Source organism: Malus domestica, chromosome 12 (assembly GCF_042453785.1).
Source record: "Malus domestica chromosome 12, GDT2T_hap1".
NCBI classification, from domain to species: Eukaryota; Viridiplantae; Streptophyta; class Magnoliopsida; order Rosales; family Rosaceae; genus Malus; species Malus domestica.
Window position 1 is genome coordinate 10,976,590 of NC_091672.1, and position 17,099 is coordinate 10,993,688.

General features: G+C 39.6%; 1 protein-coding gene across 1 annotated transcript; it reads right to left on the reverse strand.

Annotated features, from left to right (window-relative positions):
- Nucleotides 1-1,183: 1,183 nt before the first annotated feature.
- Nucleotides 1,184-10,841, reverse strand: LOC103423287 (pyrroline-5-carboxylate reductase-like). Its single transcript, XM_070809543.1, has 8 exons — nucleotides 10,461-10,841; nucleotides 9,841-9,889; nucleotides 9,291-9,382; nucleotides 8,242-8,314; nucleotides 7,665-7,785; nucleotides 7,392-7,497; nucleotides 6,615-6,830; nucleotides 1,184-1,459 (listed from the first exon to the last, which is right to left on the reverse strand). Exons 1-7 carry the CDS (start codon nucleotides 10,674-10,676, stop codon nucleotides 6,645-6,647), a joined length of 843 nt encoding a protein of 280 aa, XP_070665644.1. The 5' UTR covers nucleotides 10,677-10,841; the 3' UTR covers nucleotides 1,184-1,459; nucleotides 6,615-6,644.
- Nucleotides 10,842-17,099: the final 6,258 nt, after the last annotated feature.

Below are 17,099 nucleotides of genomic sequence, written 5' to 3' on the forward strand. Positions count from 1 at the left end.
GCATATGAGTTAATATGATTGCATTCCAAAGATAAGATAGAAGTGTCTGCTGTCAATTACTTGATGCCCTCCCCTCCTTTATCCAAGGACTCCACTAACACTCAAAACTAAAATTTTAACTAAAATTTAAATTTTAAGCAATTATAATTATAATTTTGCGTGCTAATGAAATACATGTGACTGCTTCCAAAAAAAAAAAAAAAACAAAAAAAAAAAATGAAATACATGTGACATGAGGAAAAGTGAAATAGTTCAAATAAGAAGGTAAATAAGAAAATTGCTAGCATTTTTCTATGCAAAATCCTTCACAAGTCTATTCTGGAGTTTATGCATCTCAAAAAGTGTTGTGATTGATAACTGTTGCGATTTTAGTTTTTAATTTTTATTTTTGTGTTAAAATTGAATAAATATACATAAGAAAATTTAGGAAAGTAGAAGAATAGAAAAAGAATACGAGAGGTGTAGAATAAGGACAAGAATTGTCTGCCCTTCCATTTTCCATGCCCTTCCATGCCCTCCTGTTTTATGTGGTTACGGTTAAGCTACATTAACATTTTATATTATTTTTTTATAAAAATAATAAGACAAAAATAAATAGTAATATAAAATGTTGACGTGGCTTAACCGTGACCACACAAACATGAGGGCATGGAAGGGCAAGGAAAAAGGGAGGGTAGACAATCCTTGTCCGTAGAATAACTGGAACAAAGATTGACACACAAAAAGAACTAAAAATTAAAAATTAAAAATCACTTTGGACATGTTTGATACTAGGGGTGGGCATTGAAAAAAAAAACCGATTGAACCGCTCGAACTGCACCGACAGTTTGGTTTGGTTTGTTTATTTTTTTTTCGATGCTTAAATCGAACCGCACCGACCTTAGTTGGTTTGACAATCGGTTCCCAAAATCCTTAAGGTTGGTTAAATGAACCCACCCGCATATATTTAATTTTATTTTTTAATTATAAATAATTCGTGTAATAATATAAATGATTAGTTATTTACAAGTTACCGTGTTTCCACCACATGAAAACAAAATCAGATTAGTTTAAGAATCCCTTTGGAGAAGAACAGGGGCACCATTTGGAGAACACAGCAGTTGTTGCTATAATGCTCTCCTTGGGCTACTTCATTTGTGCTTTCATTTAAGCAATCACTTATATTGGTGTTATGTTCTGTAGCTTTTGAAAGAGAAATTTATTATGTATTTTCATCTTCGCACAAACCGAAAACCAATCCAAACCAACCCGCAACATTCAGTTAGCCAACTTGATCGATTTTAGACCCAGCTTGATCGGTTTCGGTTTACAATTTTGGCCCAAACCCGATCCGTACCAACTTGCGCCCGCCCGTACTTGATACATAGGATTCTAAGAATTTGTGTTCATTATTTTCCTCTTTATTTCTTGCCATCTCGATCACCATTTCATCCCTCTATTTCCTCAGTATGCTTCATATCTAAAACACATACAAAAAACGACGTAGTTATCAATAAAGAGTCAAGTAAAATTAGTTAGATGTGTGTTAAGTTTCTTATGTAAATAGATAGATTAGACAAGGATATAATTGTAATTAGAGCAGTGTACTGTCTATATATACACTGCTGCATACTGTAAGATTATTACATTGAATCAATATATGAGAGATATTTAGAAACTGTGAGTCTTGGCTTTCTACATGGTACCATCGCCAAACCGCCTCACGGCCTCTCTTCGATCCTGCAATTTTCTTCTTCGATCTTCCGCTCCTCTCTGATCGTCTTCTCCGACGTGATTGTTTGCGTCTGATTCAGATTCTTGATTTCTTTTTCTTGCATCTTGATGGCGTCTCCCTCTGATTCTTCTTCTCCAATTGAGTCGGTGCCTCCTTCAAACCCTAATTCTTCTTCCCCAAATCTCAATACCTCTCAGATGTATCATTCTCTCACGATTCAGAACATTGGCAGTATGGTTCCGATCAAGCTCCGGCGATCCAATTATCTGCCGTGGCGGGCCTTGTTTGCTCCGATTCTTCGTCGCTACAAGCTTCTAGGGATTGTTGATGGCACTGAGCCCTGTCCCTCTCCCTTTCTTCCAGATCGCTCAATCAATCCACATTTTGAGCAATGGTATGAGAAAGATCAGAATCTGCTTATCTGGTTCAATTCGACGCTTTCTGAGGAAATCATTCCGTTCACCGTCGGTGTTTCCTCCGCTCGTGATCTCTGGCTCAAACTTGAGCAGCGTTTTGGTGGTGTCTCGGATGCACACATTCATCAATTGCGTTCGAAGCTTCAAAATATTCAGAAAGGCTCTCAATCCATGGCTGACTATCTTCAACAAATCAAGGAGATCTCAGATTCTCTCACTGCCGCTGGTGCCTCTGTCACCGATCGTGATCTCATTGCTTCGACTCTTGCCGGTCTCACTGATGATTTTGAATCTTTCACTGATTCTATCTTACTTCGTCTTTCTTCTACCTCGTTGGATGAATTACATGGCTTGTTGCTCACTAAGGAGTTATCCATGGAGCGTCGCAAGAAATCTTCTTCTTCTGAGCCTTTTCATGCTTTCTCTGTGCAAAGCCAAGCGCCTCTCCTTCCTACACCACCACCACACGCTCTGGTTGCTCCAAATCCTGGCGCATCACCACTTCAGAATTCTTTTCGGTATAATTCTACCAGAAGCTACACTCGTGGCTCTAACCGAGGATTTTCCCGTGGTTCTAATCGCAACTACAATCGTGGTTCCAATCGTGGTAATTTCAACTCTGGTTTCAATCGAGGATCTTATAATTCTGGATTCAATCGTCCTGCTTCTTCTTCAGGTCACAAAACTTCTTGTCAAATTTGTGGTTCTACCAGTCATGAAGCTCTTGATTGCTTCGACCGAATGAATCCAGAAATCTCAGGCAAGTTTTCTCCAGCTAAACTTGCTGCCATGTGTGCTCATTATACTGCAAAGTCCTCCAATTCTTGGCTCATCGACTCGGGTGCTACCTCTCACATTACGAATGATATATCCAATATCCAATCTCCTACTCCCTATCATGGTGAAGACAAGGTGTACATCGGAGATGGTAAAGGTCTGTCTATAGATCATATTGGCACATCTATTTTACATACTCCTGCTCACTCTTTTAAACTGCACAATGTTCTTCATGTGCCTCAAATGCAGCATAGTCTTCTCTCTGCTTATCAGTTTATTAAAGATAATGATTGTTCTTTGACTCTTGATATTAATGGATCCTCTGTCAAGGATCGTTTTACGGGGAGGACGCTTTTGCGGGGCCAAGTTAAAGATGGATTCTTTCCGCTTCATGGTTCACCTGCTCTCTCCACTGTCTCTCATTCTCCTACTGCCCTTGTAAGTACTGCTGCTAATGTTCGCATATGGCACAGCAGACTTGGTCATCCATCTTCTGCTATTTTTCGTAAAGTTTTGTCTACCAATAAAGTTGTTGTCCATGGCACATCCTCTCTGGCCTTCTTCTGCAAAGACTGTGCTTTAGCAAAGAATCACAAGCTTCCTTTTGGTTCTCCTCAATCTGTATCTACTACAAGTCTAGAACTGTTGCACTGTGATGTCTGGGGCCCATCTCCTGTTGTATCAGTGAGTGGCTATAGATATTACTTGCTTATTGTTGATGATTACAGCAAGTATAGCTGGTATTTTCCTTTAAAGTCCAAGTCTTCTGTATTTTCAACCTTTGTGGACTTCAAGTCCTATGTAGAGAACGCTATTGGTAATAAAATAAAGGTTGTTTGCTCTGATTCAGGGGGTGAGTTTACTAGTCACCAATTTCAGCATTTTCTTAAACTTCATGGCATTTTCCAACAATTTAGTTGTCCTCATACTCCTCAGCAGAATGGATGTGTTGAACGGAAACATCGTCATTTGGTTGAAACTGCTCGTACACTCTTGGTGCAATCTCAAGTGCCTCATAGGTTTTGGGTTGAAGCCTTTTCCACTGCTACTTATCTGATTAATCGACTTCCCCTTGGTGGTGTACTGCAATCCCCTTGGGAACTTCTCTTCGGCACTTCTCCAGATTATTCTCGACTCAGAATTTTTGGTTGTTGTTGTTATCCATGGCTCAGACCTTATACTACGTCCAAGTTGGCCAGCAGGAGTACATCCTGTGTTTTCCTTGGGTATAGTCTTCAACACAAGGGGTATCGTTGTCTTGATCCAGTCACACAACGTGTCTATATCTCTCGGCATGTCCTTTTTGATGAGACTACCTTTCCATTTCAGAGTTTATCTTCTGCCTTTCCTGGTGCATCTCCTGTTCTTACTGATCCTTCTCCAGTGAATTCCTCTGTCAATTTACAATTTACCATACCTGCTGCTCAATCTGGTTCCTCTACAGTCCCTCAAGTGCATCTTCCTGCACCTGGTGATGTTCCAGTACCTCAAGTAAATCTTCCAGTACCTGTTGATGTTTCGGTACCTCCAGAGGATCTTCCTGTTACTCATGAGCCTTCTTCCGTCCCTAATACCCATCCTATGATCACTAGGTCTAAAGCTGGTATCTCTAAACCCAAGGCCTACTCAGCCACCAAACACCCTTTACCTGATACGGTTGATATTATCCCCACTACTTATCTTCAGGCCTCTAAACATATCCATTGGCGGTCTGCTATGCAGGATGAAATCAATGCCCTGCAGTCCACTGGCACTTGGTCTCTCGTTCCTTTTACCTCCCAACAAAATATTGTTGGATGTAAGTGGGTGTTTCGGGTCAAGAAACATCCTGATGGCACTATAGATCGATACAAAGCTCGGCTTGTGGCCAAAGGATTTCATCAGCAAGCTGGTTTGGATTACAAGGAAACATTCAGTCCTGTTGCAAAACCAGTCACCATTCGCATTCTTCTCTCTCTTGCAGTTCAACATGACTGGTTTCTCAATCAATTGGATATCAGTAATGCTTTTCTGCACGGTGACCTTCAAGAAGATGTCTACATGCAGCAACCTCCTGGATTCAGTGATCCCACTTATCCCCATCATGTCTGCAAGCTTCGCAAATCCTTGTATGGCTTGAAGCAAGCCCCTCGGGCCTGGTTTGAAAAATTATTTGCAGTCCTTAAGTCCTTGGGCTTCCATCAATCTCAATCTGATGCTTCTTTATTTGTGCTCCAAGACGGTGTTCCTGTTATTGTCTTGGTGTATGTTGATGACATACTTGTCACAGGTCCTAATACTGCAGCTTGTCAACGTTTCATTCAGAAACTCAGTACTGTTTTCCCTGTGAAGGATTTAGGCCCCTTGCATTATTTTTTGGGTCTTGAGGTTCAGCGATCTGCTGATGGTCTTTTCTTACATCAAAGCAAGTATATTTCTGACTTACTTCACAAGACCCGCATGGCTGGTGCTAAGCCATGTCTCACTCCTCTTGGCTCTCATAAACTTGATCACACCGGTCCATTGTTGCATGATCCCACAGAATACAGATCTATTGTCGGTGCATTGCAATACCTAACTTGGACACGACCTGATTTATCTTTTGCTGTCAATCAAGTCTGTCAATTTATGCATGCTCCCCGAGAACCCCATCTTCAAGCCGCCAAACGTATTCTCCGATTCCTTAAAGCCACTGTGAGTCATGGTTTGTGGTTCAAGAAAGGGACTGTTCATCTTACTGCCTATTCTGATGCTGATTGGGCTGGCTGCCCTTTTGATCGCCGATCTACTAGTGGCTATTGCATATTTCTGGGATCCAATCTTATTAGCTGGAGTGCTAAGAAGCAACCTACGGTTGCTCGTTCATCAACTGAAGCCGAATACAGATCGTTAGCGCACACCGCTGCTGAAATCACATGGATTTGTAAAGTGTTCAAAGATCTTGGCCTTCATCTTCCTCAAGTCCCTTCTCTCTGGTGTGACAATCTGTCTGCCATCTCTCTTGCGTCTAATCCAGTCTTTCATGCTCGAACCAAACATATTGAACTTGATTACCATTATATCCGAGAGTTGGTCCTTGCTAATCTTCTCAAAGTCCAGTATGTGTGTTCTCATGATCAGTTAGCTGATATTCATACTAAATCTCTGTCTAAATCCAGATTTCTGTATTTGCAATCCAAGCTTGCTCTTGGACCTTTCGATGCCTCCAAGTTCAGCTTGAGGGGGTGTAAAGAGTCAAGTAAAATTAGTTAGATGTGTGTTAAGTTTCTTATGTAAATAGATAGATTAGACAAGGATATAATTGTAATTAGAGCAGTGTACTGTCTATATATACACTGCTGCATACTGTAAGATTATTACATTGAATCAATATATGAGAGATATTTAGAAACTGTGAGTCTTGGCTTTCTACAATCAACTGAATCCTAAAACTTAGAATTTGAACTCGTTGTCAATTGTTTTTGCAGTGATTACTCTAACTTGACACGTTATTAAAGCAGAAGATCCACAATTATTTTTACAAGATATACTTCGAGAGAATCAACTTTGTTCACATAGCATTCAAATATACATTCATGCACTGGGAGAGGAAAAATCCACTTCACTCAACCCAATGCAGAAAAGTAGGAGTCATACAATGAGCAACCTGGTACAAATTTTATGTGAATGGTTCCCCAGCATGCAGATCAATTTTACAACTTGTCACGACGCGATGTATGCAACCCTACCTTGGCAAAATTAACATGCGGAAAGCGAAGTCATTGACCCATCTCATGGCTACGCTTTGTTGTAGCAACAACCGCATTCATCATGCTTGCGCGAAATGCGCCCTTCTCAAGCTCATGAATCCCGGCAATGGTGGTTCCTCCAGGTGAAGCAACTTGGTCTTTCAGCTGACCTGGATGTTTTCCTGTTTTCATCACCATGGCTGCTGCTCCATAGAACTTTGGCACAACACAAGCGAAACAGAAATGAGAGATTATACATCAGAGGCCAACAATAGTTCATAATCCTGGGACATCGCCTCAGGTCATAAACAATATAATTTCCATAGGCAAAGCGCATGGCATATCATGAACCTGCCTGAGGTTTTTGCCCTTGGTGGATAATGGCAACTACTATGATCATGTGGTTTATATACCACTTATTGTTTGTTTAATGTCGCTCCCAATTCTATTTTTGAATTAAATTTGTAACTGGATCTATTTGTGCATGTTTCCCTTGTTTAAACTTTTAATTTTTCACGCATCTATAGAGCAATAAGAATCTTAAACAAAAGATAAATACGTGCTTCTAGGGGTTATTTGCTGCTAAAACAGAGGCATGAGAAAATCCATATGATTGTATAACCCCTCACCATAAGGTGCTCTGTGAATCCGAAAGTACAAGTCTGGAGCTTTCTAGCTATCTTCACTTACAGAAATATTGAATTGTTTCCAGAAACATACATCGAGTACCCAGCATAGACAATCTCGAAAAAAATAATCAGCACAGATTCCACTTACAGCTTGAGAAGCAAGACTCAGAGAAATTTTTCGTGGTAAGCCTGCAGCTACACCTCCATCAGCCATAGCTTCTATTGCTACATACGCAAATGCTGTACCAGCACCACTGCAAAATTGTCCAAGGAAAAAACCACTAAATTTGATGGACTTCTGTCAATGTGCGTCTCTATCCATTCAGTTATTTCTTTTTAAAAAAAAATATATAACTCTAATGGTATAATAGTGCCCAGTTTACATGTCTGACCTTTTAATTATAACAAGACATGCACATACCCAATAGCAGCAGCAGCATCAGACAATTTCTCGTCCATTTTCCACACCTTGCCAACAGCTCCAAATAGGTCTGCTATTAACTCACTGTCGTTTACTGTTGCAGCTTCACCCAAGTGCATAACTGTTTGCATGTAATCACACATTGTCACACGGAGGAGACTGCAGATAAAGCTAGAACAATGCTATGCAATTGATCCACATAAATTATGTCTTCGGTAATATAGCAGCATTTCAAGGTTGAAGGAAATGCAATCTGTCTGACAGATGAGAGTTCTTAATGGCATCTTTTAGATCTTTGTTATCCTCGTACAAATTTAAAATCTATGGAATTGGTTTTAATGTTGACAAAACTAAGGCTGAAAACTGGTTATGTAGTTGATTCAGATTGGGAAAGTCCTAACACTGTAATACCTTCTACATGGGCTTAATATATTGATTAAATCCTTTAATTGAAGGAATTAAGGGCTACGAAGTCGATAATTTCAAGAATTGGAAAGAATTTATTTCAGTACAGCACAACTTTATGGCCTAAAAGAGGACAGCATAACAAATGTGAGAACCAGGAACTAGTTGATACCTGTGGCTGCTTCACCGATGACAGAAGCGGTACTAGGGATTACTCTAACAAATCGACAATGACCGGCCCATTCCTGAGTAGAAGATTTGAACAAAGTAATGAAAATATGAAAGCTCAGCAACTTCAATGTAAAAGAATCACCCCAGAAAACTTTACAAAGCATATCACAATAATGCTAGGGAATGAGGAAATTTGTTAAACAAAACTATGTTTTTGTGTAATTTGATTTTTTTTTCCTCTATGGTAACTTCCACTTTTACTTACTAGATACTTGATTCATCATTACCTTAGTAAGAAAGAAACAAAAATGACTTATACGCAAACAAAAAAGATTTGTTTATTAAGTTTATTAAGTCATAAAGATTGATTTTGGAAGATTGGTCAACGAAAAAGGCCTTCCGATTTGTATATCGGTTGCAGTTCTCTCAATTTTTAACAGCATCAGTTCAAAAAATAAAATTGTAACAGTATAACTGGTATATTTTAGCTAAAAAATTTCCAGTGCTCATGAACTACCTAATGATCCAGGCTGAATCACAATTAGATAACAAGCACAATTGATTACTACTGAGTAAAGAGGAGCAATTTAGCAGATCCAGTTAAGAGCCGATGCATAAACTTGTCCTTAAAAACCAGCTTGTAAGGGAAGGGTACCCAAGAGAGTTTTTGAACCACTTGAATGTATGTTATTTTTCTGGTCAATGCTTCTTTATGTATCCAACAAAAACTAACTCTTAACCTTCATAAACTTTAAATAAAATACTTATGCTTTACTTAGTTGCTAGGAGATATTCCATTACAAACTGTATACTAAGCATATCGAAGTTTCTAAATATCGCAAGTGCTTTGAGGCTATCCTGCAGTTGAGACTCAATGACGGGCAAAAAGTGTGAAGCTAGAGTGGGAGGATATAAGCTTAAAAAATATCACTTTTTTAATGAATTGATTTAGAAGTTGGGACATCATGATTCACAATTTAATGCTACTGAGATTTTAATACCAACGCATTGATGTAACAAGCTGCCAATTTCATTTAACAGTATACAAACCTGTAGAGCTTTCAATTTGTGTCCCACAGCAAGCGACACAAGAAGTTTATTTTGTGAAAGTAGCGGCCGTAAGTCCAGGATTACTTCCTTAACTGCATATCCAACAATCCAATATATGATCAAAAGGACAAAACAAACCAATTTCATACACTTCTATGATATTCAATTATTTAGGGTAAATATGATATTTTTGGTCAAGAGGTTTCTCATCATTTGATTTTGATTATAGTTCAATAGAGCATAGGGTACTTTTCCAAGGTCGTTTCAAATCCTCTCACCACCCCCTACCCACCCTCTCCCTCCTCTCCTTCTAAATTCCACAATGTGTGGAACGGATCTACCTAGCAATTTCAAAAGTTAATAAAGATTATCAATGTTCAACAGTGTTCAACAGAGCGTTACTAAGAATGCAGTCAAAATTATTTCAGGAGAGTAACGGCATTGCTTGGAATAGATGAGTGCAAGGAAAAACTATTACAGAGTAAAACATGGTGGATATCTTATATTCATATATGTACTGGAAAAGGAAACGGAGCAAAGGAAGGCGTACGTATTTGAGGTTTCACTGAGAAAATGATTACATCACACTCTTCAGCTACCTGCCCATGATATTAACGAAAAAGAAAAAGAGAAAGGGAACTATTAGAGCAGTATAATGAGATGGAAGCAATACAAAAGCTAATTAAGGAATCCAAGTTTCCTAACAAATGAGCAAAGAATTTGTTTTGTTCAGCAACTGAAGACTAATTTATACTTGGAGCAATGCAGCAATACAGCATTAACGAAAAATACTAACAGAGAGGTAACATCTGCAAATATTAGGATGCATAACCCGTAAAACATGTTCGTATAGCAAGAACTGCAGCAAAACCACCATGATTGTATCTCAAACAGAAAAGTTGCAGGTTTAAAAAGAAGGGCACTTCCACATGAAATCATTTTCCTTTTGGGTTAGAGGCTTAGAGCTACATACATGCTTTTTTACAAAGTGTATAAAAATTGAATTACATTGCTACTAAATTACTAATTTATACTACATGAGCATTACAAATTAACTAATTAAAGGATTTTCAAATAATTCCGTTCTAGTGCGAAGCATTTCTATATAATTTAGCCTAAATCCATCATCAAGAGACACCAAAGCATACCAACTAAGAAACATGGATGTACCTGATGATTGTTCTGATAAACCTGAATTCCAACAGATGTAAAATCCAGCCGGCTTTCTGGATTCCGGTGAGCCGTGAAAATTCTAGAAGGTGGTAGAATCCCCTGGTTGACCAAACCGATGGCCACACTTGCTGCCAAGTTACCAGCTCCAATGAACCCCAAATTGAAGGCTTCCTTGTCAATTGGTTTGACTTCCACTTCCCCACCTCCTGCCATTTGATTTCTTCTTTGCCCAAACCCAGTGCTTCCTTGTTCTCGGCAACACTTGAGTCTGAGTTAGTCTTTTGTTTAGGTCAATGTAGTTTCAGTTCAAACTTCAAGGCGGACCCAAGAGATAAGTTGTTTCTCCAGAAAAAAACAAAACACTCGGAAATTCGGGACAAAAAGACGAGTCCATTGTCTAATGTCAAATAACCACGTAAACTATGAAGTACCAATTTGACATTTGTTTTTTTTAATGGAGAAATGCTAGAGAAATTAAATTTTGTAAACTAAATGACATGAAATTGGTAATTGGATTATTACTTTATCTTTGATAAATGTGCTCATTTTCTGTTAGTGATATCTCATTTGGTTTGCTAATTTAGTCTACAAATTTAATCTCTTTAGCATTACTCTTTTTTATCTGACATCTCCAAGTTGGAGACTCCAACACCCTCCACAAATACAATACAAGTTTGTTAACCTACGTGGACAAAAATTAAAAGTGTGAAACGCTAAGGAATAAATAGCATTTCAGAGAGGTGCGACTCTCCTTCCTCAACATATAGGGACTAGGGAGGAACATTTCATGCATGAAATGATAGAACAGAACGGTCGACGGCTACTTGGATTGATTTAGGTGGCTCAATGAGATAGGAAAGGGTGAACAAAGTAATTGTCAAACTTCATCACAATTTTGCACTCTAACGGACTCTACAGATTTTAACATTACTAAATGAAGGAGATGGTGGAAAAAAGACAAGACACGTTATTATTTCAAAAAAAATATTTGCGGAGTTGAGTGGGGAGTCTCTGGGTATGGAGAGTTCAAGGTCCCAAGTCTCCGGGTATTTGCCATGTCAGTTGGAGATACTTTGTTACTAAATTATTTTTTTTGACAAGAAAAAATAACTTCCTGCCTGACCAGTTAAGCAAGGAAGAGTAGAGTTTGATGTAAGTCATTTGACTCATTGCTTTCTAGCTGCCTTTATTGACAGCAAACAAAGGAGGACTCAAATATATTTAATTGAATTTTTTAACACATGGGTTCCATTAACAACCTATAGAATAAAAACTACAATTAATTTTGATTATTTTTTAATAGTTGACACATTCATTGGAAAAGAAGAGAATTTAGCACTTGTATTCAATTTGCCACATCAGTCATCAAATAAAATTTTGACATATTATATTTGACATCTCCTTTGGAGATGCTCTAAGCATATTGCTATTTTCAACACTTTCAAATCAAGGAAAAACTACGAATGTACAATAGCATACCAAAATTCACAGGGCACACAACCCACAATTATCCGATCCTATCCCACAAGTATTCCCCTTGCTTTTTTTGCCGTTAAATTCTAGCAAATTAACCAACCAACTAGCTGCAACGGATTACTTCTCCAAGTGGTTTGAAGTTGTGCCCCTAAGGGAAGTTAAGAAGGAAACTGTCGTCCGCTTTATCAAGGAGCATATCATCTATTGATATGGTGTGCCTCGCTACATCATCACCGATAATGGAAAATAGTTCTCTAACCCACTCGTGGACGAACTCTACGAGAAGTACAAGTTCAAGTAGCACAGGTATTCTATGTATCATGCTTCGACCAACGATCTTACAGAAACATTCAACAAAACATTGTGCAACCTCCTGAAGAAGGTGATCGGCCGAACAAAGAGAGATTAGCATGCAAGAATAAGCAAAGCACCTTGGGCTTATAGGACAACACATAAGACTCTTACCCAAGCTACGCCTTATTCTCTAGTATATGGTGTGGAAGCTGTTATGCCGCTCGAAAGTCAAATCCCCTCACTAAGGATGGTTATATAAGAAGGCTTGACTGAAGAAGAAAACGCAAAGCTACGACTTTAAGGAGTTGGAAGCACTTGGTGAAAGAAGGCTCGAAGCTTAACAACACTTAGAATACTACCAAGCACGACTATCCAAGGCGTTCAACAAGAAGGTCCGTCCAAGGTTTTTCCAAACTGAAGATCTTGTCTTGGCATTACGAAGGCCCATCATCACAACTCACAAAACAAAAAGCAAGTTCACATCAAAGTGGGATGAACCTTACTTAATACAAGAGGTCCACACCAATGGTGCCTACCTAATCATGGCAGATTCTTGATGCATTACTACCCTTACAAAACAAGCAATGCTCCTCGCCTGCACGTGTTGAAACTACAACACGGCACCAAACGCTCCTCGCCTGTATGAGCTGAAACTGCAACACGGCAACAATGCTCCTTGCCTACACGAGCCTAAACTGTAAACAACACAACATTCCTCGCCTGCATGAGTCTAAACTGCAAACGGCACCAAATGACACACAACACTCCTTGTTCGCACAAGCTTAAAAGGCGACACCCAATGCTTCTGGCCCAAAAAAGCATAAATAGTGTACGGCAAAAAAAAAAAACAAAAAAACTATCACCATCAAAATCGCCAAAACCCATCACTCCCTTGAACTACGTTATGACTTAATCCCTCCTCAACCGAGGGTACGTAGGCAACTTGAAACTTAAAAAAACTTCAAGTACAGTCACATCATCAACAAAAAACACAAACACTTTGAAGAATAAAGAACAAATTCAAAATGCGAATACTTTATTTCTTAAAGGAAGAATTTGGCTACAAAGCCTTATAACAAAAAATGAGCAAAGACAAAGAAGGCTTAAAGTACAAAAGATGAAAGACACTGCTTGAAAGCTATGTCCCTAAAACCACGACGACGATCTTCAAGCAAGTCTTCTAAAGTCTTCAAAGTCTCTACATTGTTGGGAGACAAGGTGGGCACTTCCATGGCCACACCTTTCCCTTGCTCTAGGAGTGAAATCTCCTCTTGATGCTGAGAAAGTGTAGCTTCCTGCTCTAAGAGAACACCTTGAAGGACGGATAAAGTTGACGTCGCCTTTAGGGAGAACAAACTTACAAAGCCAACAAGCTAAGCAAGCGGCTAACTAAGATTCTTCCACTTAAGATTCTTCCACATGCTCTGACGCTACGCCAAGTTCGTCAAACACTTTCAAATCGGCAGAAGCATGGTGCTCAGGTGAACCAATAACACTTGACGGGTCTAAGTCTCCTTACGACTTCGTCGTTTTGTTGCGGCCATTTTTCTTTGAAGGTATCTTGTACTTCATGGAACCCCGATACCAAAATCAGATCCATAAAGACATTTCAAACTACTCATAATAAAACTCAAGAAATAGAACCTCTCTAGTAGTCGACAGGATGCCACTCCAAGTCATAACTCCACTACGGACGTGATCGCCAAGAAGCTCAAATGAAGCCAGTGAATTGTCACGTGTGTTAGATCCCACATCGCCCAGAGGAGTGGATCCTCTATGCCTTACATGTATATTCCTATCTCTACCTAGCACGAGGCCTTTTGGAAGCTCACTGGCTTCGGGTTCCATCGAAACTCCGAAATTAAGCAAGTTCATGCGAGAGCAATCCCATGATGGGTGACCTACTGGGAAGTTCTCGTGTGAGTTCCCAGAAACAAAACCGTGAGGGTATGGTCAGGGCCCAAAGCGGACAATATTGTGCTACGGTGGAGTCAAGCCCGGGATGTGGTGGGAGGCCAAGGCCGGGATGTGACAATTTGGTATCAGAGCCAATCCCTGGCCGGAAGTGTGCCGACGAGGACGTTGGGCCCCTTCTGCCCACAAGTAAAACAACCACCACCACTACCACTTCTCCTGCATTTTCCATGATGCCTGAAGTTACATCGACGACACAATGGAGCACCTGAACCACCAGCTCAACTAAAATCTCTCGGCCTCTGAAACCTGGTTCCGCCAGCAAACCTTCCACCTCTCCTTGGGCCTGTCACACTAAGTCTTCCACTGGAAGAACTAGAACTCGCTCCACTCCTCTTGAAAGTCTGAGTCCTACGAGGTCCCGAAATGGAGATACCTTTTCCCCTGACATCTCTCCCCTGAGCATCATTTTTCTCTTCATCATCCTCACTGTTACTGGGAAGGTTATCAGAATCCTCCATTCGAACCAGAATCTCAGAAAACTCATGATAATCGGCACAAGGAAGTGCACTAGCAAAAGTTCGCCATTTCCTCTTAGTTCCCAACTTAAAGCGGTGAAGCATCTCCACAGGATTACCAGCTGTGTCAAGATCATAACGAGATAAGTCTATAAATTTTCTGTAGTACTCATGAACCGACATATTCTTTTGCTTCAGTCGGGCGAATTCTTGCTTCTTACGGTCAATATACTCTGGATGGACAAATTTCTTCTTAAAATTCTCCTTAAATACCTCCCAATCAGATGCCATCTCCGGTGACATAAGCTGAGCCTGATTCTTCCACCAACCTGCTGGCTCTCGCCCCAAAAACCAAGTAGTGGTTTCAACCTATCTGTTAGCAGGAAGGTTCCCATGACTTTGCATCACCTGAAACGTCTTCTCAATATGATCTAGCCATTTCTCTACCCCTTCGTGACCCTCGTTACCCATGAAACGGTCTAACTTCAGGTTGTACATGGTCTCCAGGGGTGTTCTCTGAAGAAGGGGAAGAAGACGGATAACATTCTGAAAAGCATGAGCCATCACTTCCCCTAATTGAACTATATCAGGGAAGTTAGACTTGGAAGTACGACGTCGTTCCCTACGAGGCGGCATGGTTCTGACAGAAGACACCAAAAGATCATTAGAACATTAACAATTATACAGGACTGCAACCTAGGCTCTGATACCAAACTGACACACCCCCATCCTAGAATCAAGGCATGTTGGTCGTCACGTGAGCGTGACATAACCATAAGTGCGGTGCGGAAGCAAAATAAGAGAATTACGAAAGAATAAAACCAACTACTAGCAAGAATAACCAAAAGCATGCTAGAGAGAGTTAAAGTGTGAACACACACATAAATAGAGCTTAAGAACTAGGTGCAGTCAAGTAGGACTATAATTAAGTTACAACACCCGCAGGTGAGTCCTACATTAGGAGAGTCTGTCAGAACGCCAAAGAAACCTCGTGAGCCACCAACTGCTAACTAGAACCTGGAGGGGCGCAAAACAAAATTGAGTGGGTCAATAAAACAAAAATTTTCGAAAACCTTTCATTTAAAACATTTCTAACCCCTCGCTGTAAAACCTGTATACTTTCCCAGAAAATAGCATACTAGCATAATACTTTTCATTTATCTCAAATCGTCAATCTTTCTTAAAAACCAGAAAGTATGCCATGTTAAAAACTTTCAAAAACAGAATGAATGATGCATCAATGTAACAGGTGAAATAATGAATTAACCGGAGACCTGAAGGAAATTTTGTGAAAAACATGTTCATTTGAGCAACATCTATAGCATGCAATTAACAAATTAAAGGCGGAATCATGCTTGCATGCACTCAAAACAAAACATTACCCATTAAATTCAAAGCCTAGTAGTTTGGTGAACCAAGACTCAACTCAAAACAAAGTGAGTTGAGATATTTATACCTTTGTAGATACCTCTTTGCATAAGCAAAGGCTAATCACCCAAAGAGAGGGCCTTCATTCCTTGCATCTTAGATCTATGGATTTGGATGGATGAAATGGTTCTCCAAGTTCCCAAAATTGAGAACCTCTAAGTCTCTACACCAAGGTTAGATTGGAGAAGAAATGAGTGACCTTGGAGGAGTTGGATTGCTAGCTAATCCCTCCAAGGGGCCGGCCTCTTTAGAGAGAAAGGGAGAGACATGTTCTCTCCAATTTTCTCCAAAAGAAACCCTTAATGAATTTAGGCTATAAAGTCCTTTATATAGTCCCTTCAAATAAGTGACCTAAAGAACTAAAAAGCCATTCTTTTAACATGGCCGGCCTATTGAGGGATTTGGGCTTTTGGGCCCTTGTGAATCTTTATTCATTAAGTTGTCATACAACTTAAGTCCATGGGCTTTGACGTTCGAAGCCCATTGGGCCTTAAGGTCCAAAACTATCCCGAGGTCTTCAACGAACTTATTCGTTTGATTAATTAACATATTAATTAATCCTTGCCATAAATAATTAAACCATTTAATTATTATTACTCATCTCCATTGTTTCTTCAATCTCCACCTTACACGGTGTACGATCCATTAGGTTCCTTTTAGCGAGGCAGTGGGCGATTAAAACCATTTCAAATCGATTATGAATTGAAACTTACTTTCAATTCTCCCTTTAGTGATTATACACGTTTAGGGCTTCCACAAACCATGAGTGACACCTAGCAGCATATCATGGTTACCCAAGCTAATCAGAAGAGGTGGAGAACCTATTCAGTTTAGGATTAAAAATGCAATACGGTCTTTCTCTAATACAATACTTTTGACCACATTGTTTGGTTTGATAGTTTATTCATGTCTACTATCCAATGTGATTCGTGTGCTTATATGATTACCTTGAATGTGATTTGGAAGGACTTCCTAAATCTCATTCATACTCTGGCCAGAGACTCTT